Source organism: Haemorhous mexicanus, chromosome 28, assembly GCF_027477595.1.
Source record: "Haemorhous mexicanus isolate bHaeMex1 chromosome 28, bHaeMex1.pri, whole genome shotgun sequence".
Classification (NCBI taxonomy): Eukaryota; Metazoa; Chordata; class Aves; order Passeriformes; family Fringillidae; genus Haemorhous; species Haemorhous mexicanus.
In genome coordinates, this window is record NC_082368.1 from 2,654,554 (window position 1) to 2,677,572 (window position 23,019).

The 23,019-nt window shown below is 50.3% G+C and overlaps 1 protein-coding gene, 1 long non-coding RNA gene and 1 gene segment (V, D, J or C); all 3 read left to right on the top strand.

Annotated features, from left to right (window-relative positions):
• The first annotated feature begins 545 nt into the window (after positions 1-545).
• On the top strand, positions 546-3,019 carry LOC132339203 (Ig heavy chain V region 6.96-like). The segment is given in 2 exon segments: positions 546-668; positions 1,383-3,019. Coding segments are annotated over 2 exon segments (531 nt in total).
• Positions 3,020-4,173: 1,154 nt separating this feature from the next.
• On the top strand, positions 4,174-16,748 carry LOC132339028 (Ig heavy chain Mem5-like). The gene is made up of 8 exons (XM_059869071.1): positions 4,174-4,277; positions 4,566-4,867; positions 10,587-10,597; positions 11,880-11,944; positions 14,611-14,886; positions 15,525-15,632; positions 15,916-16,032; positions 16,116-16,748. The coding sequence occupies exons 1-7, from the start codon at positions 4,220-4,222 to the stop codon at positions 16,029-16,031; spliced, it is 936 nt and encodes a 311-aa protein (XP_059725054.1). The 5' UTR covers positions 4,174-4,219; the 3' UTR covers position 16,032; positions 16,116-16,748.
• Positions 5,563-8,804, top strand: LOC132339035 (uncharacterized). The gene is made up of 2 exons (XR_009489595.1): positions 5,563-5,848; positions 6,569-8,804. It is a non-coding gene; the product is annotated as an uncharacterized LOC132339035 (long non-coding RNA).
• Positions 16,749-23,019: the final 6,271 nt, after the last annotated feature.

Consider the following 23,019-nt stretch of genomic DNA (forward strand, 5'->3'; position numbering starts at 1 on the left):
TCTCTAACACTTGACAGGAGCCACCTCCAGAGGCTAAGAGTTTCTGTTCTCTTTCCAATCCCCTTCTCATTGCCCACAGCCCTGCACAATATCATCATGGGGAGCACCTTTGGGAACATACACAGGGTTAGGTCCCACAGCCACAGGAACAGCCCCAGCAGCCTTGGCACCAGTGGCTCCATACCTGATACAACTAATGCTGAGATCAGATTGGTCTCCAGCCCACTCTGGGCAGATCTGTTCTCCTCTCAGCCCTTCATGCCACACACTGGATGTCAAATGAGGCTGTTGAGGTTTAGGGATGGAATTTCCCAATTTTGTGCTCCCACAGAGCCACTCCAAAGCAAGCCTGAGTCTCTTTTACAGGATCACACAAACTGTGAATATGGAGAGGGCTTAACAGAAAGATGGGGACCACCCAGGGTGAGAGAAAGCCAGGAGGGCACCAAGAGCTTCAAGATCTGCTCCTGGTGCCCCACCTCTCCCCCTCAGTGTTGTCACAGGCAGAGGGAGGGACCAGCAGGGACTGGGCCTGAGAGTGACAGAGGCCCAGGCAGGGCAGGTGTGGGCAGAGCTGGTGTGCAGGCACAGAGGAGCTGGAGAGAGGCCACTGAGAGCGGGCCTGGCCATGTGGAGTGCCCTGTGCGTGGGCTTCTTGCCCATTGTAGGTAAGTGAAGGCAAGGGCTGATGGCCCCAGGAGCTGAGGGTGGCCCTGGGCTCTGCAGGGCTCTGGGAGCTGTGCTGAGTGCTGGCAGCCAGAGCTGTGCCCCGGCTGGAGCTGCCCAGCCATGCCTGTGGAGCACAGGGAGAGCAGCCCTGCTCCTCTTGTGCCTCTGAGCTGGGCACCTCCATGCCAGCTGCCTCCTCTGCAGCCTGGGCACACGCAGGGCACCTCCCTGCTGCACTCAGATCTCGGGGCCCAGCGCTTTGCCCTGGCACTGGACACTGCTCCTGGGGCACTGCGGCCCCTCTGGCACAGACCAGCTGGGGCATGGCAGCACAGGGCACAAGCCCCACTGCCTGGGACAGCCCTTTGTCTTTGCTCTGCTCACCCAGAGCAGCTTCAGGGACAGGAGCATGGGTGCCTCACCATCCTGTCTTGGCAAGGACAAAGGGATTTGTCCATCCATGATGCGAATCCTTCCTGCTTTTTTGGGAAAATCAGAAAAAGCTTCCTGTCTGACTAAGTGGAGGGAAATGTGGTGTCTCCTTCCTTGTGAGCCTTGCTAGCATCTGCTAGCTCTGCCCATCTGAGTCAGCCGGCTTCAAAGAGGAGCATTTTGTCCTTCCACAGGTCCAGTGCCAGTCCAAAGCCCCACCAGCACTGCCCTGACCTTTGCTGAATCTTGCAGTAACTGTGCGTTGTTCTTGCTCTCTGCAGCAGTCACTGGCCAGGTGACCTTGGAGCAGCACCCCAGGGAAGTGACCAAACAAGGTGGAATTGAAGTCACCTTCCACTGCAGCATGAAGGGAGCTGCTATGAGGAGCTACCACGTCATGTACTGGTACCGTCAGGGCCCACGAGGAATGGAATGGATTTGCAGGGACAGTTATGACTATGGAGAACGTTTCCATCGTCGCTTTAAGGGAAGGAAGGACAGCTCCCAGAACAACTACGCACTGCAGATCCTGGCAGCAGAGCCAGGCGATGCAGCAACGTATTACTGTGGAGCAAGAATCACCCTGGAGCAGCTCTGCAGCAGAGTGAACCAAACACCAGCAGATGAGGAAGACAGATCTCTCAGCATTTCTTTCTGGCAGCTGCTCCCCAGGGCTCCTGTGAGGCAATGGCAGGTGCAGGAAACGTCCCTCTGGCTGGGTGCCACTAAAAGGCACTGCAGGGAGGGCTGCTGGAAGGACTGGTGCCAGTGATGGTGCAGGAGGATCTGTCCTGGGAACTGCAGAGGCTGCAGTTTGGGGAAATGCAGGTTTGGTGCACGTTGCCTGGGCTCCTGTCCAGCATAGCCTCATTTCTCCTCAGTGCCTTGCCTTGGCTCCCAGCCCTTTCTCCCCAGGGACAATCAGCATGGCTTTGGGAAGTGGGAATTGGGGTTAGCCACATTGACAGCCTTTGACAGTGAAACAAAGGGTCTTGCTGGGTGAAGAGAGAGAGTGGATGTTGGGCATTCTTCATTCAGTTGGGCTGCCAGTACTGACTTCCCTCGAAACCTTCTGCACAAATCCTTTTATTATGGCCTAGAGAAGTACTCAGTGACATGGATTGTGCACATTGCACAGATTCCTCCTCCCAGTATCTCCTCCTGGGCTGGGGGAAACAAAATTGCTGAAGGCTGATCTGGCTGCTGAAGCCTGAGGTGAATAAAGCATTCAGGACCTCAGCCCTGTCCCATATCCTCTGTCACCTGGTCCCCATCCCATTCAGCACTGGGCCCACCTTTTCCCCGCCTCGTTTGTCCATGCAGCCTCCTGGCATGTTGGCCTGAGTCCTTGCTCACTGGGGAGGAACCCTCTTCAGTCCAGCACTGCTGGGACTGGGGACTGCTGTGTCCCCTGCTGGGCTCCCAAGCCTGGGAAGGACATGGACACAGGGGAACAATGCAATGAAGGGCCATGAACACAAGGGAGGGAACATAAGGAGAGCCTGGGAGATCTGGGTTGGTTTAGCATGCAGAAGGAAATGTTCTGGGGGATCTGACACTGAGCTGAAATACTCGAAGCTCTCTAAGTTCCATTCATGAGGACATTCAGAACTGAACAGGACAAGGCTGTGGGCACCTCCTGCCCCTGCCCCCATCAGGCAGCTCAGCCCCACACAGCTGCTCACTCAGTCCCCCTCACTGCCATGGCAGAGAGAAACAAAATGGTGGAGTGAGAAAATGTATTTTTTGACAGAGAGAGAGTTGAGAAATCATGGCAAAACCAAAAGACAAAAACCAAACAACATCAAGAATTAACTCCTGCATTCCCATGAGCACAGAGGAGCAGCAAAGCTGGCTCCTCTTCTGCTCCCCTCTCCTTATGCCTGTTCTGGCTCTCCAGAAAGAACAGCATCAGCTCTGATGCCTTTATGGGAGAGCTTGGGGGCCTCTACCTGTGTCTGCAGCCTTACAGAACAACAACACACCCTAGGTTCTGACAGAAGAACACACAACACAAAAACAGCAAACAACAGAAATACAGAAAACAAACCCATGCAGAATAGCTCTCCTCACACCTCTGTGTACCTGTCACATACCCAACCCAAATTTCCTTTGTATCATTTGCAGGTTTCCCTGGTAACTTTTCAGCTTTGAAGCTTGCAGCCTGAAGAGGACACAGGGTTGTCCTCAACACTGCTGTAGCACGAGTTATTTCTGGAAGTCCTCAGTGACAAAAGCTGTCAAAGGGCTAACTGCAATATTCTCCTGCTTACAAGAAAGAACAGTGCCTGAGACTGAGCTCTGACCACAGGGCTGCTTTGCCCTGATCACCCTCCTCCAGGCAGCTTTTCCCAGCTCAGAATACCCCATAACATGAGAAAATCAGTAGATGATTGAACCTACAATGAAACCAGACAATGAACCATGTCCAGTAATGGAATCAGTCAGAATTCAGCAGAAATTCCAGCACTTCTATGGGGCCTGAGTTTTAAAGAATGAACTTTCCTGCACTACTGACCACTCATCTGCATCACCTACATGGGAACAGGTGTAGGGATCCAGCACAGGACAGCACTCAGGGATTCTGTGAGCAAGAGTTGCTTATCAGATCTGACCTGCTTTTCTCTGCAGCAGGATGTGCCATGGACTAGGTGAGGGCACAGCCCCGAACTTAGGTAAAGCATAAAAGAATAAACTTCCTTCGTGATTCAGTGCTAGGCATCCTTGTGTTCCTGCTCAGGTGAAAAACCGACATGGCAAAGTGGGGAGACAGATGTGTCCCGAGTACTCGAGCGTGGCCTCAGCAGTGCCGAGGAGAGAGGAGTCATCACCTCCCTCAGCTGCGGGCAGCCTGTTGCCCACGGCAGCCCCGGATCCCAGGGACCTTCCGTGCTACGAGGGCGAATTTCCGGGCGCGTTGCCCCCGGTGCCTTTGGCAGAAGGCGCTGTCCAAGCGCGCAGCGCTGCTTTCCGTGCGCGGCCCCGGGGCCCGGGGCGGGGCTGTCGGGGCGGGCAGAGGCGCCGGCGCTGCCCCGGCGAGGCGGGGCCGGGCGGGAGCGGCCCGAGCGCGGCTCCGCTCGGCTCCTGTGCGGCTGCCGCGGGGCCGGGGCCGGCAGCGATGTTGGCCGGGCCGGGGCCGGGGCTGCTGGCCTTGGCCTTGGCCTTGTGGCCGGCAGGTGAGAGCCGGGCGGGGAGGGCAGCGAGCCCGGCCCGGGAAACGAGCGACAGCGACACCCAAAGGGAGGGACACGAACAGGGAGAGGGACAAGGGCAGAGGCTGGGGAAAGGACAGGAGCAGAGGCAGGGCAGGGAACACGGGCAAAGGCTGGGGCAGACTAAGGGACAGCGGCTGTGGGCCGGGGCTGGCGGCTGTGGCAGTGCCGGGCCGGGGGCACCGGGACACCGGGACAGCGCCCTCGGTCCGCGCTCGCGCCCTGCCCGATTCCTGCGCTCTCCCTCCGCAGGGCTCTGGGCACAGCCGAGGCTGCAGGAGGCCGGCGGAGGGCAGCGAGCGCCCGGGGACTCCGTCACCCTCTCCTGCCGCGGATCCGGATTCACCTTTAGTGATTATGGAATCTATTGGTACCGTCAGGCACCCGGAGGCCGGCTGGAGTGGGTGTCGGTTATTAGTTTTGTTTCCACAGTTCTTTATTTTGACCAGTCAGTGCAGGGGCGGGCCAAGATGTCCCGGGACAATTCCCGGTCCGAGGTTTACCTCTCCCTGCTGACCCTGCAGCCCCGTGACTCTGCCCGGTACTTCTGCGCTGTGCACACGGCGACAGGAAACCCAGCTGGACTTTAGCACAAACCAGCTCGGGACTGCCGCAGCACCCACGAAAATGGGAGATGGTGAAAACCAAAGTGGTTCAGGGCTGTTCCTAAGAAATCAGGTGCCATCCCCATGCAGCTCCAGTGATCCTGCAGTTTCATCAAGAGCTCCTTTCCCAACACCGAGGCTTTCCTTCTCCTGAGTCCCAGTTGCAGCATTCTATTCTGCAGAGGAGGTTCATGGTTTTTCTGTCATCCAATCAGCCTGGTGACTGCCTGGCTCCAGTCCCACTCATCCTTCCTTGGTTCCCTTCTTAAGTGGAACATGCAAAGCACCTGCAGAGTCCTGGGCTGCCTTTGCTGCAGGGCAGGGGTCCAGGAGGGCTTTGACAGGAAGAGGCAGCTGGAGAAGTGTCATCACTGGGGAGCCAGGAGGGTGCAGGGCCAGAGTGCAGGGAGCAGGTGAGGAGCGCTTTGGATAAGCGGTGCCCTGGCCAAGGTGAACTGAGATCCTGGGGCATCCCATGTGTGATCAGCAGTTCAGCAGAGCCAGGGCCAGGGGGCCAGGGGAAGGAGAAGCTGACAGCCTCTCTGGTCACGCCCAAAGTCCCAGCAGCAGCCTGCAAGACTCCCAGAGAGAAAGGCCAGGGCTGGCCCCTCAGAAACACATCACCTTTAACTCACCACAGCACGTCCTGCCCAACAAAAGGTCTGTTCCTACACCACCCAGGGTGAGAGACAGCCAGGAGGGCACCAAGAGCTTCATGTTCTGCTCCTGGTGCCCCACCTCTCCCCCTCAGTGTTGTCACAGGCAGAGGGAGGGACTAGCAGGGACTGTGCCTGAGAGCAGTGACAGAGGCCCAGGCAGGGCAGGTGTGGGCAGAGCTGGTGTGCAGGCACAGAGGAGCTGGAGAGAGGCCACTGAGAGCGGGCCTGGCCATGTGGAGTGCCCTGTGCGTGGGCTTCTTGCCCATTGTAGGTAAGTGAAGGCAAGGGCTGATGGCCCCAGGAGCTGAGCGTGGCCCTGGGCTCTGCAGGGCTCTGGGAGCTGTGCTGAGCGCTGGCAGCCAGAGCTGTGTCCCGGCTGGAGCTGCCCAGCCATGCCTGTGGAGCACGGGGAGAGCAGCCCTGCTCCTCTTGTGCCTCTGAGCTGGGCACCTCCATGCCAGCTGCCTCCTCTGCAGCCTGGGCACACGCAGGGCACCTCCCTGCTGCACTCAGATCTCGGGGCCCAGCGCTTTGCCCTGGCACTGGACACTGCTCCTGAGGCACTGCGGCCCCTCTGGCACAGACCAGCTGGGGCATGGCAGCACAGGGCACAAGCCCCACTGCCTGGGACAGCCCTTTGTCTTTGCTCTGCTCACCCAGAGCAGCTTCAGGGCCAGGAGAATGGGTGCCTCACCAGCTTGTCTTGGGAAGGACAAAGGGATTTGTCCCTCCCTGGTGCAAATTCTTCCTGCTTCTTTGGGGAAAATCAGAAAAAGCTTCCTGTCTGGCTGGGAAAAGGAGGGAAGGAAATGTGGGGTTTCCTTCCTTGTGAGCCATTCTAGCTGCCACCATCTCTGCCCATCTGTGTCAGCTGGCTTCAAAGAGGAGGATTTTGTCCTCCCACAGGTCCAGTGCCAGTCCAAAGCCCCACCAGCATTGCCCTGACCTTTGCTGCATCTTGGAGTGACTGTGGCTTGTTCTCACTCTGCAGCAGTCAATGGCCAGGTGCCTTGGAGCAGCTCCGCAGGGAAGTGTCCGTGCCAGAGGGACATGAATTCACCTTCCACTGCAGCATGAAGGGAGGTGATCTGGGGAATTACTACAGGCACTGGTACCCTCAGGGCCCACAGGGCTCTCTGGAATGGATTTCCATCGAGGGTGATAAATACGGAAATGGTTTCCAAGATCACTTTAAAGGAATATTGCAGAGTTCCAAGAACAGCTTCATACTGCAGATCCTGGCAGCAGAGCCAGGTGATGCAGCAACGTATTACTGTGGAGCATGGACCCCCTGGAGCACTCTGCAGCAGAGTGAACCGAAAACCAGCAGACAGTGAAAACACATCTCCCAGCATTTTCTTCTGGCAGGTGCTCCCCAGGGCTCTTGTCAGGCAATGGCAGGTGCAGGAAACGTCCCTCTGGCTGGGTGGCACTAAAAGGCACTGCAGGGAGGGCTGCTGGAAGGGATGGTGCCAGTGATGGTGCAGGAGGATCTGTCCTGGGAACTGCAGAGGCTGCAGTTTGGGGAAGTGCAGGTGTAGTGCACGTTACCTGGGCTCCTGTCCAGCACAGCCTCATTTCTCCTCAGTGCCTTGGCTCCCAGCTCTTTCTCCTCAGGGACAATCAGCATGGCTTTGGGAAGTGGGAATTGGGGTTAGCCACACTGACAGCCTTGGACAGTAAGACCAAGGGTCTTGCTGGGTGAGGAGTGAGTGGATGTTGTGCATTCTTCATTCAATTGTGCTCCCAGCACTGACTTCCCTGGAAAACTTCTGCACAAATCCTTTTATTATGGCCTAGAGAAGGGCTCAGTGATATGGATTGTGCAAGGGTACAGATTCCTCCTCCCAGCCTCTCCTTCTGGCCAGTGGGAAATGAAATTGCTGAAGGCTGATCTGGCTGCTGAAGCCTGAGATGAATAAAGCATTCAGGGCCTCAGCCCTGTCCCATATCCTCTGTCACCTGGTCCCCATCCCATTCAGCACTGGGCCCACCTTTTCCCCGCCTCGTTTGTCCATGCAGCCTCCTGGCATGTTGGCCTGAATCCTTGCTGACTGGGGAGGAACCCTCTTCAGTCCAGCACTGCTGGGACTGGGGACTGCTGTGTCCCCTGCTGGGCTCCCAAGGCTGGGAAGGACATGGACAGAGGGGAACAAATGCAATGAAGGGCCATGAACAATAGGGAGGGAACAGCTGACATATAAGGGGAGCCTGAGAGATCTGGGTGCATTTAGTACAGAGAAGAAATTGCTGACAGCGGAATTTGTCACACGAATCCCTTGCAGTCCTCCAGCACTGGCCTTTGGTTTCTGCAAGGGAGAAAGAAAGAGATTCTGCTCATCATTTCCCAATTGAATTTCCTCCCATCTACTCTGCCCAGGATTGCAGCCCCCAATAACAAGCTGTGACCAGCCACGGACTTGTCAAACTCCAGGAAGCAGCCAATAGACCGGTGAAATGAGAATGCTTGTTCTTCCCCCTCTTTCTAAAGCCACGTGTTTAGGCAAATTATTGAAAAGTAACTTCTCTTAGTAATATTGCTCTAAGTGTCCTCCTGTGGCAAGGAACTTACAGGCAACAAAATGGAAAAAAATTACCTGAGAGAAAGAAGTGGAAAAATCATAACTTTCAACAACTGAAGTTGAAAACATCCCTGATTATTGCAGGAGGATTAGGAAAATGCTCCACAATTGCAGGCTACCACTAATTTTATGACTAAGATAACAATCAAGTTGAAAGCCAACTTCAATCAACTATAACAACAGCAAATAGAGTCAAACAAAGCACCATCAGCTGAACCAAAAGAAATCCTGAACAATTCTGAAACATGGACTGATCTTTCCTCTGGCATGCAAATAGGCTTTGAGGAGAGTACTGCTAGAAGGTCTAGAAGGCTTAGAAAATATAGGATGAAAATAACTTGAGAATTTACAAGCTTGACAGATGATTCCCAGAAAACCTTTTAAGTATTTAACCCTAACTCTCTTGTTGTGTGTTAAAAGACAAACTGGAAACCAGATCCTTTCTGTGAGGTACTTCCAACAACAATATTCCTTTCCAAAGTGTGAGAGCAATTTTTAAGTTAGATGAACAATAACTGTCCACCCTGCCAAAAAAAGCAAGGATGAAAATGTTATTTCTAGTGTAGAGAATCCTCTGGAACAGTGTTAGATGTTCAGAAGTAGAGCAGTGTAGAGGGACAGGAAAACCAAAGGCAGCACTACAAAGACATGAAAGAGGAGACATCACCTGGCACTGCAAACCCCCACAGATGTTTGTGTAGAACTGTCTAGCACAGTGTGGACTACCTACCACAGTGACTGAAAACAACTGAACCACCACACACAAACTGTCTCACTCCCTTCTCTTGAACATGGAAAACATGGTGACCCTACGTAATCTAATTCTCCATAGACAACTGTGTGCACATACACAAATTTGATTTACCAGAATTATTGAAACAGCAGAACACCCCACCTAATTTTCCAAGATAATATTCTTCACCATTCAACCTGAGATCTTGGCTCTTGCAAACAGGTCATTTTAGGCATTTGATCATCATGGCCAGTTGAACAAATTGGCAGGAACCTTCAGTATTTACCAGTTATGAGTTTATTGAGAAGCTCTTTATTCATCATTTTGGACATCTGACACAAAGCTTGTCTCACTGCTTTGTCAAGAGGAACCATTCTTGTGGTTCAAGGAGGTGATCTCTGAACATGAGCAGCTCTCCTAGACCCCTCCTCTGTCCAGGACCATACCCATGGATTCCTCCCAGAAGATCCCAGATTCTGCTCTCCTGAAGCCCAGGACTCCAGTCCTGTTTTTGCATTGCTCTCCTCTCCCAGGATGCTGAGCTCACAGAGTGCATGGTCACTGCAGCCAAGGCCACCCCAACCACCTCACATCCAGCACCAATTCTTCCTCAGTGGCACACAGAGGTCCAGCTCAGCAGCCATTTGTGTTAGTAAGTTAGCATCAGTACATGCCAGAAAACTCCTGACTGTGTGTGCCCAGCTGTGCTGTCCTGCCATCAGACACCTGACACACTTCTGGCACCCCATGAGCACTGGAGCCCAGGGATGTCCCACTTGTTCCACAAAAGCCTCACCTGTTTCTTCCCATTCCTCTCATATTTTCTACCCATATTTCTGTCTTGGAAAGGGATTAAATTCCCTATCCATTCATATTTTTGTTCTTGTTTTGTGTTCAGAATGGACATTGCCTCCCCTGGCTCAGGAAGTATCACAATGTGTGAGGGGCAGCAGGGATCCCCTGAGAGTTGGGGGCCAGGGGCTGCTGCTTCCTTCCAGAGGGGCTGCTCAGCTCAGGAGCCACATGGCAAGGGCGTCTGCCTGGAGACACTGTTGCCCTGTGCTTTTTGCCTGTGTTTCATTCTTTCTTTTCCTTTGGCACTGTGAGTAGGGATTGCCAGCTTGATTCCCTGCCCCTTTGTGGCTTGCGAGCCCAGAGCCGGTGTGTGCTCCACCAGGAGCCGGGAGGCAGGAGCACACTGGGCCATGCCCTGTGCTGATCCCAGGATCAGCCGTGGGCAGTGAGCTGTCCAAAGGAGCAATCCCCCTCCCAGCCCTGCAGTTATCTGCCACTGCTTCAGGGACTTTTGTCACACTATAACTTGACACCCCTTGTCTGCCCAGTCACCCCTGGCTCCTGCCACAGCTTCAGAGTTTCTCCTACACTTGGTTAACCACTGTGGGTGTTCTCACCTCGGCCGTTGCAGCCTGCTGCTCCAAGGTTGCTGCTACAGCTGTTTTCGCTATACAAAGGGGCACTGGGAGCAGGTGCTCCTGTGGGTCGGTAAAGGGAGCCCCTTCTCCATCTCTCCTGCCTGCCCACCCACCAGTACCCACATGCAGAGAGGCGGCCGAGCTCACACCACAGCGCCCCCTGCTGGCGGGGAGGAATCTTTACATGCACCCAGCCCGGCTGGGAGCCAGCAGCGCCCCTGCTGGCTGTGCCCGGAACTGCACCAAAGGGGAAAGCGCAAGCAGCCAAGAGTGTCCAGGACTGGGTGTGAGGTTCTGTTTGGTGCTGCTGTTGTTGTTTTTCGTTTGAGATGTTATGCATACACATATTGGTAAAGAACTGTTATTCCTTTTCCCATATCTTTGCTTGAAACCACTGCAATTCCAAAGTTATAATAATTTGGAGAGAAGGGGGTCATATGCTCCATTCCAAGAGAGGTTCCCACCTCCTTGGCGGACATCTGTCTTTTAAACTAGGACAGCCACCACCACCTGTGTGAGGCAGCACAGGCAGCAGATGGAGCAGCCATGCACTCAGTCAAAATACATTTATTTCCATGACCTTGCTAACCCTAGGGAATCCCTGAACAACAGCCAGGCAGGGGCAAGGAGAGACACTGGTATCTAAACTGTGTCCGTGTTAGAGGATCCCTGGATGCAGTTCACCCTGGGCTATCAAGGGTAATTCCCAGCTGGAAGGTACTTCAGCAATTTATGACCCTCCTCTGTATCTTTTGTTTTTAATCCATTCCTCCCAACACTCTCAGAGCCAGCCTGCTTCGTTCGCACTACCACTGGTACCTACAAGAAGAGAAGTAGGGGGATTAGAGTGCATTGTAAGAAATGCTCTGAAATAACACCAGAGGTACTGATTATTTTTCAGCTTTCTATCCACCTTAAGTCCATCAGACTTTTCAGAGGTGTCCCGTAATCCCCAAGTTCTCATTTACAACTCAGCCTCTCTGATATTATTTGAGATCCTTCCTTGAAAGCCATATGGTGTTTCCTCATGTGGTGCGTTGGGTCTTAAACCACTGAAGAAGTCATGTGACTGCCTGTATAATCCAAAATTCTGTGTAGTGGAACAGAGACAGTTTTTGTTATGAAATATATCACTGTGCCATGGGCGGGGTACCACAATGATATAAACAGCATAGGGACCTGTACAAAAACAAAAAGAGGGAAAGAAGGTGAGAAATTTTGGGAAAGAAAGGAGATGGAAAACTCTAATCATTAAGAAGAGAAGAACAACATTCTTCCTCTATTTCCTTTTCTCCTGAATACATAGAAGAACACATGAAGGTTTTAAAATGTGGGAGAAAGGAAGAAGTTGAAAATTCTATACTCAACCAAGCTATTTGAAATCACTGAACAAATTCAATTAACCTTTTTTCCCTTTCCAGTTTTGGAAGTAAATCTACCTCTGGATCCTCTCATAGGCTTGCACCCATGGATAATAAGGACTAATGGCCTTTTATCACCTGTTTTTTCAACACTTTTGAACACCATGAGGAAGGAGTGACTTTTTGGAATAAGTCTTAGGAGTGTGAGGATAGCTAAGCTTATATTTGGACCAGGGACGACTCTCACAGTTCTACCAAGTAAGTGACATTTCTTTATTTCTAAAACTTCATTTAAAATTATTATGGGGATGCAAAAGGGAATTTAAAGGTTTGGGTTCACTGAAAGGATTTTCAGCTGCAATAATTCCTTGAATGCAATCACTCTCCAGCCAGGCTTTCAAGCCAAACCCTCAACTTAGATCTGCTCAGGAAGCTTTCCCAGGAACAACTGGGCTGACTCTGCACAGCACCATTATTCCATGATCCCCAAACACCAGCAGGGCACTGCTTAGCATGTGATAACTTATTCCCACTTTGGGCAGCACTCTGGCCCAAATTTACTGTCCAGTGTCCAATTCTCCAGTGGACTTTCACTGACTGACTTGGGGCAGGAATGCAGAGCTCAGTGAGGAGCTCCCAGTGGTTTTGAGGAGTTTTGAGACAGATCTGTAACTCCTGTTTGGAGAAGTTCTGGTTTGACACTGGCACCACACTGCCAGTGTCCCCAGGTTAGGAATTCCACTGCCCTGGGGACAGAGCAGGAAGGAGGTGAAATGGCCTTGGGCTGAAATTCTCCCAAGTGCCTGATATCCAAGAGCTCCTGGAATGGAAGACAATTGGCTGCCAAGTTGTGTGGGCTCTGAAAAGAGCAATGTGGGGAGTAGGGATTAGAAGAAGCCTTAATTATTCCTATCTTTATTTATAATTCTGTGATGAACAATAAACGTGCCTGTAACCCAAAGCTTTTCTAGAGAAATGTGAATGTTGGGGTGGCAGAGAAGTTTTTGATGATGATCTCTGTGATCCTGTAGGATCAGGTGCAATCCTCTGGAATTGTTGCTGTGCTATCAGAGGTCTGCATGACTTTAAAGTGTGGCAAGAATGTCCCATGATATTTTACATCCCTAAAACCTCCTGCTCTCCTTCCAGAAAGACGTGGGACTGCCTTGGTGCTGTCTAATATCTTTCCATGTCTGTAGGATATGTTGCATGGGAATAAATGTGAATTTGGGAACAATCTCAGTGCACTTCCAGTTCCAAAGGGATAAGGAATGTAAATTTACCATTGTGGAGGAACACCTCTTCTTTCCATGCTCTTCAACGGTTTTCTTTTTCTTGCTAATGGCAGGATATTTTCAGAGGTGACCAGAGACTCTGGAATTATGTTTGATAGAAAAAGCCATTGAACCTAAAGTATCAACGTCCCTTTTGAGTCTGCTGAAATATTTAATATGTGCAAGACAAAGTTTCCAGGATGTGAGCAACCTCCTTCTTCAGGTTCAGAGTTCCGTTGGGAGCTACTACTTAAAATATGCATTTCAAGGTGCTTACAGCAAAATACATTACTATACCATCTTTTGCCAGTTCCCCAAATCAAAAGGACGTAAAATAGCAACCATTAATATCACTGTGGGATACTCCAGGCATATTCTGTTGGATTATTCCAGATTAAACATTCATGAAAAATGCTAAAGCCCAAAACTTTCTGGAATATAGGGCTTCTCCTGTGACTTTATAAGATGAAAACAAAGATGAAGAACAACTTTTTGTCCAAATAAATTTGAACATAAACATAAAAGGTGAATCCCTCCCAGAAGGAAGCAGTGGTAGGAATTCATGGCTGTACTGTCAGGGAATGCAAACTAGTGGGACTCGGGTGAAACTTTTCGGGTCAGATCAAACAAATCTTCTGCTCTCTGTACCACAGTTGCACTGTGTACATTATTGCTTGCTGATGATGTGGCCCAGGGAGCTATTGCAGACAAGCAGCCTGTTTGTGTTCTGGCTGTTTGGAAAGCCTGGAGAGGAGACCACATGAAAAGCCTTTCAAGGTCTTCTCAGAGAACACAGAATGCACAGGACTGACAGGCCCTGGCCAAGCCTGATACAAGAGCTGGGAAGGAAATGTTGGATTTCTGGTGGGTGTCTGGTTGCTGTAGGTGTGGACAAGTGTGTAGTTCTGCCTGTTGGATCAGGAGAGCTGACCCATGAAGTTGTGGCAGAGCACAGTTTGGCTTTCACCTCAGTTCCTCAGCAGTGGCATGGGGCTGATGGGGAAAGGGTGTAAAATCAGAGCTCCTTGATCAAACTTCCATCTGTACCCTGGGATAAACAAAATGTTAGAGCTAAGGGATCTCTTGACCCACCTGCAAGGGAGACACCATGCAAAATGAAAAGCCTCGTGCACCTCTCTTTACCCAAGAGACTCCTCAGAATGCTCCTGTCAAAGCAGACCCGTCAGTCTTTGTGGATGTGTCTGACAGCCTTTCATAAGCTGAGCCCTTTCTGGCAAGGAGGGCTGCTGGAGGATTCCTTTCAGTTCCATGGTTTCAGTTTAATTCAAATTGCTAATCTGAGTTAAATCCTGACATTGGTTTTCGAGGTAACTCTTTATTCTCCATATGATACCTGACCTAGAGGCAAACGTATTTTGTTTAAAAAAAAAATCATAGTACCATAATGATTTGATGGCAATTAAATTCTTTTGACACCAATAGTTTTCATGTAAGACAGCTGGTTTTGAGTTTAAGAAATCTACTTTTGTTACTTCTCCCTCTAATGATAAGGAATAATGACATACAACACGGTAAATGAGATTGTTACAAATTAGTCACAAGTGGTGTACATGTGAATTTTGGGTCACTCAGCACCCAGGCAAGCCTGCAGTAAAATCAATCCTGTCCAAACCTTGCTTTTCTTTACAGACATTTCAAAAACTTCTGACCCTCAAGTCACTGTGATGAAATCAAAGAAACTGGAAGGAGGTGGCAGCTCTGGGAACGCAGCTTGTTTGGCAAGGAACTCCCCTACAAAGAACATCAGCTTGGAGATGCCCTCTCAGGAGGTGGTCTATGAGCAGAGCACATCCATTTTGACGTCAGAGGGCTTGTACAGTGCAATTAAAGTGGTCAGGGTGACAGAAGACACAGAGGTGACCTGCACGGCCCAGTTCGACAACCGCACGATAACAGCACTGCCAGGTACAGTTTGGTGGCACAGCTGTCACCTGTTTCTGGAGACAGTGGCCTGTGGGGGGCTTGGTGTTCTCCTTCTGGACAGCACTGCCCTGGGCAGCCAGCAGAAATAAGAATGACATTTGGTGTTTCAGCAGGGAGAGCTGAAAGATGTTTCAAAGCATCTAAAAGAAATGGTTTTTCACTGCTTAATTACTTTGAGATCCCTTTTTTTTGGGACGGAGAGGGAGGACACCATCTATTTCATTCAAATGTGAATTTCCCTATGATTCAATACTTTAGCCTATAGAATCAAACCCCCTGCAGGACAAGCTGGAACAGCCCTTTGAATACCAACACAAAATTAAAGGTGGGGTGTGGTGTGTGAGTTTTTTAATTAAATGAATTGTGATAGTAGGTGGGTTTCCTCTTTTATTCCTGAAGGTCATTCAAATAGTAAAGCAAAACAATGCAGGAATTTTTCTGTCTCCTGCAAATGCATAGAGAAATTGTCTCTTCAAATAATGTCAGAATTAATCTTGACCAGCTGAGGACCACTCTGAACTTTCCACTGATTTTCTATGAGAAATCTCATCTCAATATTTTTAAAATCCTGTATAAAAGGTGGATATAGTTTAAAATGCGTTTTCTTTATCATGCTACAGAAGAGGAGGCTGAAGAACCAGTAACAGGGTTTGGGGAACCAAACAGAACCAGAACAGAGTCAGGGGCCAGTGACCGGGTTTGCAACAGCACAGAGCCCTCAGCACAAGGTGAGTTACCCAAACAGGGTGTGAAGTTACATTGCTCTCTGGGGGATAAAGACATGGAAATGTATTTTCTCCAGGGCAGAGGACTCAGAACACAACACATTCAGCACACACAAGCTGCTGCTCCAAGGTTGCTCCCCTGTTGTTGCCATGTTCTCTCTCGGCTGTTCCTTTGCTGCTCTTCCTTTCCCTGAAAATGTCACCTGTGGATTTCCCACTTTCTGCCAAGATCACAATATCAAAACCTAGACCATGATCTCTCCCCTCTTTTCTGGTCACTGAGCAGATGCTGGAGGGCAGAGAGTGAACATGCTGTCCATGGCTGTGTTGGGTTTTAGAGTCCTGCTGGCAAAGAGCATCGCCTTCAATGCCCTCATGAGCATCAAGTTGTTTCTTTTCTGAGGTAAGGGAGATCACAGCTCTCAAATACTGGTTCCTAGGCTCAATGTCATTAAATGTACTTTAAACCTCCCTTTGCTCTTCCAGACATGGAGAATGAACCCAAAGAAGAGCAGGAAAGAACGTGAACCAGCAGCCCAAGGGTGTGGAACAAGCAGGGCCAGAGCTGCTGACAGAGACCACCCAGGACACAAGGCAGCACCTTCCCCTGAAGACATGCAACACTGTTCACTCCTGCCTGGCCTGCTGATTTACACTGAAGACTTTTAAGTGCTTTTGCTGTTTCCTCTCCTCTGAACACTGAGGAGAGTGGATTTATCCTCATCCTCCAGCTCAGTAGATCCCCCCACTCTCCTGGCATTTACACACCAGTGTCCAACCTGCTTCAATAGCTTTGAAAACTCCAGTGCTCACTGCAGATAGATGGCCTTTGAAAAGCACCTTTCCCAGGCATGTTGTGTTACTGCCTGTGGAACTGGAGTAGCACTGCTGAGGCAATTCCAGCCCAGGAGCTGCCATTTCTAGATTTGGGTTTTAGATAGTTTCAATACCCAAAAGTGTGTACTGGAGAAAAGAGGAGCTCTGTAGAATCTGGAGTGATTTAATTAACCAGACATTGTTCATTTCTTGATTAAGCCTGTATTTCTTCTGCCAAATGTATTACATGTGAATTTTAGGATCTTTCAGTAGGGACAAAAATAAAGTTGTGCTAGGCCAAAATGCTGTGGGTTTTCTGTGCTTTTTCTTCTGAAGCTGGGATGGGATTTCTTAAATCCAACTGCCCTACAAGCCTACTGGGATCAGGAATAAACCTTTAAACATGTAGATTTCCTATTGGCTGAATTTGTCTTTTGCAGACTTTGTGCAGGGAAGGGTCTCTCTGGCACATTCAGGAGCTTCAGTGAGGAGAGTCCTGGCTGAAGGCACAAGGGAGGAAAATGCTCCTGTCAGCAGAGAAGAAACCCTGCTGTTGATTTGCACTCAGGAGGAGGAGGAAGGGGCCACCAGAAAATAATTTGGGGTGGTTTGATGGAGTGATAGTTTCCATAGCAACTTGGTTCTTCCCTAACAGAGCCCAGCCCACACCTTCCCCAGCTCATGCCCCTCTCACAAGCTGCAGGCAGGATGCTGTGGTCACCATTTCTGACTCAGTCCCACCAGGCAGCATCAACCCTCCCCTGCTTTTGAAAACACAAGGTAACCACATCCTGAAGGGGAAATAAGGCTTTGCTCCCCCTGCCTGAGTTCCTGCAGCCTTCAAGAGAGCCTCTGCACAGGACACAGCAAGGGCTGGTGCACTGAGCTTGCTCAGCTCAGACCCTCAGGCCCTGCAGACACCAGGGAAGAGCCTCAGCCCTTGCAGAAGCCCTGTGAAATTTGCATGGCAAATGCAAATCCAGTGAAATATCACCTCATCCACAATCAGGGGGAGTCATACACCAATATTTCTATCCTGATTTTCCAATGACACCCACAACATTTTTCTCAAGCACTCCACACCTTTTCCCAATCTCTTTGGCAGATTTGTATTTGGAGAATATTTCCTCAGGCAAAACCAGTGGAATCAGATGCACAGGAGGGAAAGGTCATTTAAATTCCCTTTGTTGAAAGAAGCATATTTGCATGTGGAAATATCCTGACATCTAAAAAAACAATATTGACCTGATTCCAGAATAGTTGAGGATAATTAAAAGGAGGACTCTTTGGTACAATACATTTTTATAGCGCTACTTCTCCTAAAGATTAATTTGCTTCTATGTTTGATTGGGCTCACAGCCTTTGCAAATCTCCAGGGGTTCAGCCACTAATCCTGGAGGCATTCAAAAGCACCTGGACATCGTCCTTGGCAAACAGCTCCAGACAGTCCTGCTAGAGCAGGGGACACCCAGCCACCACCAGAGGTCCCTTCCAGCCTCAATCCTTCTGCATGTATGAGATACCTTTCTCATACTGGGGACAATGAGAACAAGTTCAAACTTTCTTTATATACCTTTAGTCAGGGGTTTTGTTCACCTTTGCCCAGGGGAAAGGAACTGAAGTTTCTTTTCACAGGACTGTTGCAGCACTCCAGGCCTGATGAGCTTCACATCCCAGCAGTCTGGGAGCAGCACAGAAGATACACAAAAGATAATGACCATTAATGAACATCAACTCCAAACATCAGCCCTGCATGGTCAGAGACACCTGGTCTGGGAAAAGATCAATGAGAGAACCAAGAATGAGAACCAAAGCAACATTGAAGGGATCAATAAAAAAACAAATACTACAAACTGTGGAACTTGGGAGCAATGATCATGGAACCAATGAATTTCCCTGGGTTTTGACTGTAGATGTACAAGAAAACTCCAGCGAAAACCTTGTGGGATGGAAGGATTTTCTCTGCACAACCCATGCAATGTGTGGATGAAATGATTTCTGTTACACATCTTGGCCAGAATAAAGTAATGCCCAGATACTCTAACACAAAAAAATGCAGTAGGAGACTTCCTTTATCCTTGAGTTTCAGTGCAAGACCACCCACAATGTGATGTTCAAGAAAACTTTTACAGTAATCTGAGGAAAATTTACACCTCTAGCCCATTTATTTTTCCTCCCCCTTGGTGAGTCTCACACACAAAGTGTGGTATCTGACATCTGCCCTGGTGAGAAACTCAAAATGGTGAGAGCTCTCTCCAGTGGCAGAGAACATTAAAAGCATCCTGAAATATTAAAGCTCTCTCCAAGAGGTTACATGGGAAAGCAGAATGAAGAACACCATGAGAATGGGCAACACTATACACCTCTTTGTACCACTGAACCCTTCAGTCTTCTTATACCACATTAAAAGTACAAGGTAATAATTCTATTCCTGGATCAGCTAGGCATAATCTGTCCTATCTGTTTTGTGCCCCAAAGTCCTGCAAACCGCCTGACAAAATTAGATCAAACATAAAGAGAAACTCTTTAGGAGTAGGGTTAATTACCTGACTGCAAGGGCATGTTCTCTTTCTCTCTTTCCCTTATATTTCAGTCAGCAGATGTTATCTGAACTGAAGTATTGGGAACCTGATCTTCCCCTGCAAATCTCTTGAGGACTCGGGAGTGCAGAGCTCCTGGCAATGTCTGTCTTTCCAAAGAACAACTTTGAAAATAAAAATCAAGTCTAGAATTCCTGTAGGGATGGCCTTAGTTGATTCCTGACTATGCCAAAGCCTCTCACAATCTGAGCACTTTGTCGTTTGTGACCTGTATTGAAACAAACCCTGCAAGGAGACAGAGTAGAGACAACCCAGCCTTCATTATGTGGGCACCTCTAACAGGGACTGTGCCCACACAGTTTTATTTTGATGACAAATAGAGTCTCTGGCCATGGGGTTCCACCTGCCTGGGAGCACTACCAGATCATCCTTGGGAGAATATCTTTCTCTAACACTTGACAGGAGCCACCTCCAGAGGCTGAGAGTTCCTGGCCTCTTCCCAATCCCCTTCTCAGTGCCCACAGCCCTGCACAATATCATCATGGGGAGCACCTTTGGGAACATACACAGGGTTAGGTCCCACAGCCACAGGAACAGCCCCAGCAGCCTTGACACCAGTGGCTCCATACCTGATACAACTAATGCTGAGATCAGATTGGTCTCCAGCCCACTCTGGGCAGATCTGTTCTCATCTCAGCCCTTCATGCCACACACTGGATGTCAAATGATGATTTTGGGGTTTGGGGATGGAATTTCCCAATTTCGTGCTCCCACAGAGCCACTCCAAAGCAAGGCTGAGGCTCTTTCACAGGATCACACAAAGTGTGACTATGGAGAGGGCTTAACAGAAAGATGGGGACCACCCAGGGTGAGAGACAGCCAGGAGGGCACCAGGAGCTTCAAGTTCTGCTCCTGGTGCCCCACCTCTCCCCCTCAGTGTTGTCACAGGCAGAGGGAGGGACCAGCAGGGACTGGGCCTGAGAGCAGTGACAGAGGCCCAGGCAGGGCAGGTGTGGGCAGAGCTGTTGTGCAGGCACAGAGGAGCTGGAGAGAGGCCACTGAGAGCAGGCCTGGCCATGTGGAGTGCCCTGTGCATGGGCTTCTTGCCCATTGTAGGTAAGTGAAGGCAAGGGCTGATGGCCCCAGGAGCTGAGCGTGGCCCTGGGCTCTGCAGGGCTCTGGGAGCTGTGCTGAGTGCTGGCAGCCAGAGCTGTGCCCCGGCTGGAGCTGCCCAGCCATGCCTGTGGAGCACGGGGAGAGCAGCCCTGCTCCTCTTGTGCCTCTGAGCTGGGCACCTCCATGCCAGCTGCCTCCTCTGCAGCCTGGGCACACGCAGGGCACCTCCCTGCTGCACTCAGATCTCAGGGCCCAGCGCTTTGCCCTGGCACTGGACACTGCTCCTGGGGCACTGCGGCCCCTCTGGCACAGACCAGCTGGGGCATGGCAGCACAGGGCACAAGCCCCACTGCCTGGGACAGCCCTTTGTCTTTGCTCTGCTCACCCAGAGCAGCTTCAGGTACAGGACAGTGGGTGCCTCAGCAAATCCTTCCTGCTTCTTTGGGGAAAATCAGAAAATGCTTCCTGTCCGACTTGGAAAAGGAGGGAAGAAACTGTGGTGTTTCCTTCCTTGTGAGCCTTGCTAGCTGCCACCAGCTCTGCCCATCTGTGTCAGCTGGCTTCAAAGACGAGCATCTTGTCCTTCCACAGGTCCAGTGCCAGTCCAAAGCCCCACCAGCATTGCCCTGACCATTGGAGAATCTTGGCATGACTGTCGTTTGTTCTCACTCTCTGCAGCAGTCCCTGGCCAGGTGGCCTTGAAGCAGAACCCCAGGGAAGTGACCATGCAAGAGGGAAATGAAGTCACCTTACAGTGCAGCATCAATGGAGGTGATATGAGCATCAACAACATGTACTGGTCCTGTCAGGGCCCTCGGCGCTCTCTGTAATGGATTGATCTGGAACATCAGGAATATTATGGATATGGAGAAGGTTCCCAAAATCGCTTTAAGGGAAGAGTGGAGAGATCCATTACCACACTGCAGGTCCTGGTAGCAGAAGAAGGACATGCAGCAACGTATTACTGTGGAGCATGGACCACCCTGGAGCAGCTCTGTAGCAGAGTGAACCAAAAAACCAACAAATGAGGAAGACAGATCTCTCAGCATTTCTTTCTGGCAGCTGCTCCCCAGGGCTCCTGTCAGGCAATGGCAGGTTCAGGAAACGTCCCTCTGGCTGGGTGCCACTAAAAGGCACTGCAGGGAGGGCTGCTGGAAGGACTGGTGCCATTGATGGGGCAGGAGGATCTGTCCTGGGAACTGCAGAGGCTGCAGTTTGGGGAAGTGCAGGTTTGGTGCACATTGCCTGGGCTCCTGTCCAGCACAGCCTCATTTCTCCTCAGTGCCTTGCCTTGGCTCCCAGCCCTTTCTCCCCAGGGACAGTCAGCATGGCTTTGGGAAGTGGAAACTGGGCTCAGCCACATTTACAGCATTGAACACTGAGACAAAGTGTCACCGACATGTTTTATGAAAAATCCTTTCCTTAGGATTTTTCCCTCCTGAGAAGCTGAGAGGCCTCAGGAACAAACTGTAAACAATTCTTATCTGCTGCTGTGGAATGCACCAGGTGGATCTGTGATTGGTCTCATCTGGTTGTTTCTAATTAATGGCCAGTCACAGTTCACCTGCCCAGACTGTCTCGGTCAGAGACAAGCCGTTGTTATTCATTCCTTTTCTATTCTTAGCTTAGCCTTTTAATGAAATCCTCTCCTCTATTCTTTTAGTATAGTTGTAATATATATCATAAAATAATAAATCAAGCTTTCTGATACATGGAGTCAACTTTCTCATCTCTTCCCTCATCCTGGGACCCGTGTGAACAATAGCACACAAAAGATCTTGCTGGGTGAGGAGAGAGTGGATGTTGTGCATTCTTCATTCACTTGTGCTCCCAGCATTGACTTCCCTGGAAACCTTCTGGAAAAAGCCTTTTATTATGGCCTAGAGAAGTGCTCAGTGACATGGATTGTGCACATTGCACAGATTCCTCCTCCCAGCCTCTCCTCATGGCCTTTGGGAAACAAAATTGCTGAAGGCTGATCTGGCTGCTGAAGCCTGAGGTGAATAAAGCATTCAGGACCTCAGCCCTGTCCCATATCCTCTGTCACCTGGTCCCCATCCCATTCAGCACTGGGCCCAGCTTTTCCCAGCCTCGTTTGTCCATGCAGCCTCCTGGCATGTTGGCCTGAGTCCTTGCTCACTGGGGAGGAACCCTCTTCAGCCCAGCACTGCTGGGACTGGGGACTGCTGTGTCCCCTGCTGAGCTTCCAAGGCTGGGAAGGACATGGACAGAGGGGAACAATGCAATGAAGGGCCATGAACACAAGGGAGGGAACATAAGGAGAGCCTGGGAGATCTGGGTTGGTTTACCACGCAGAAGGAAATGTTCTGGGGGATCTGACACTGAGCTGAAATACTCGAGGCTCTCTAAGTTCCATTCATGAGGACATTCAGAACTGAACAGGACAAGGCTGTGGGCACCTCCTGCCCCTGCCCCCATCAGGCAGCTCAGCCCCACACAGCTGCTCACTCAGTCCCCCTCACTGCCATGGCAGAGAGAAACAAAAGGGTGGAGTGAGAAAATGTGTGTTTTGACAGAGAGAGAGTTGAGAAATCATGGCAAAACCAAAAGACAAAAACCAAACAACATCAAGAATTAACTCCTGCATTCCCATTGGCACAGAGGAACAGCAAAGCTGGCTCCTCTTCTGCTCCCCTCTCCTTATGCCATTTCTGGCTCTCCAGAAAGAACAGCATCAGCTCTGATGCCTTTATGGGAGGGCTTGGGGGCCTCTACCTGTGTCTGCAGCCTTACAGAACAACAACACACCCTAGGTTCTGACAGAAGAACACACACCACAAAAACAGCAAACAACAGAAATACAGAAAACAAACCCATGCAGAATAGCTCTCCTCACACCTCTGTGTACCTGTCACATACCCAACCCAAATTTCCTTTGTATCATTTGCAGGTTTCCA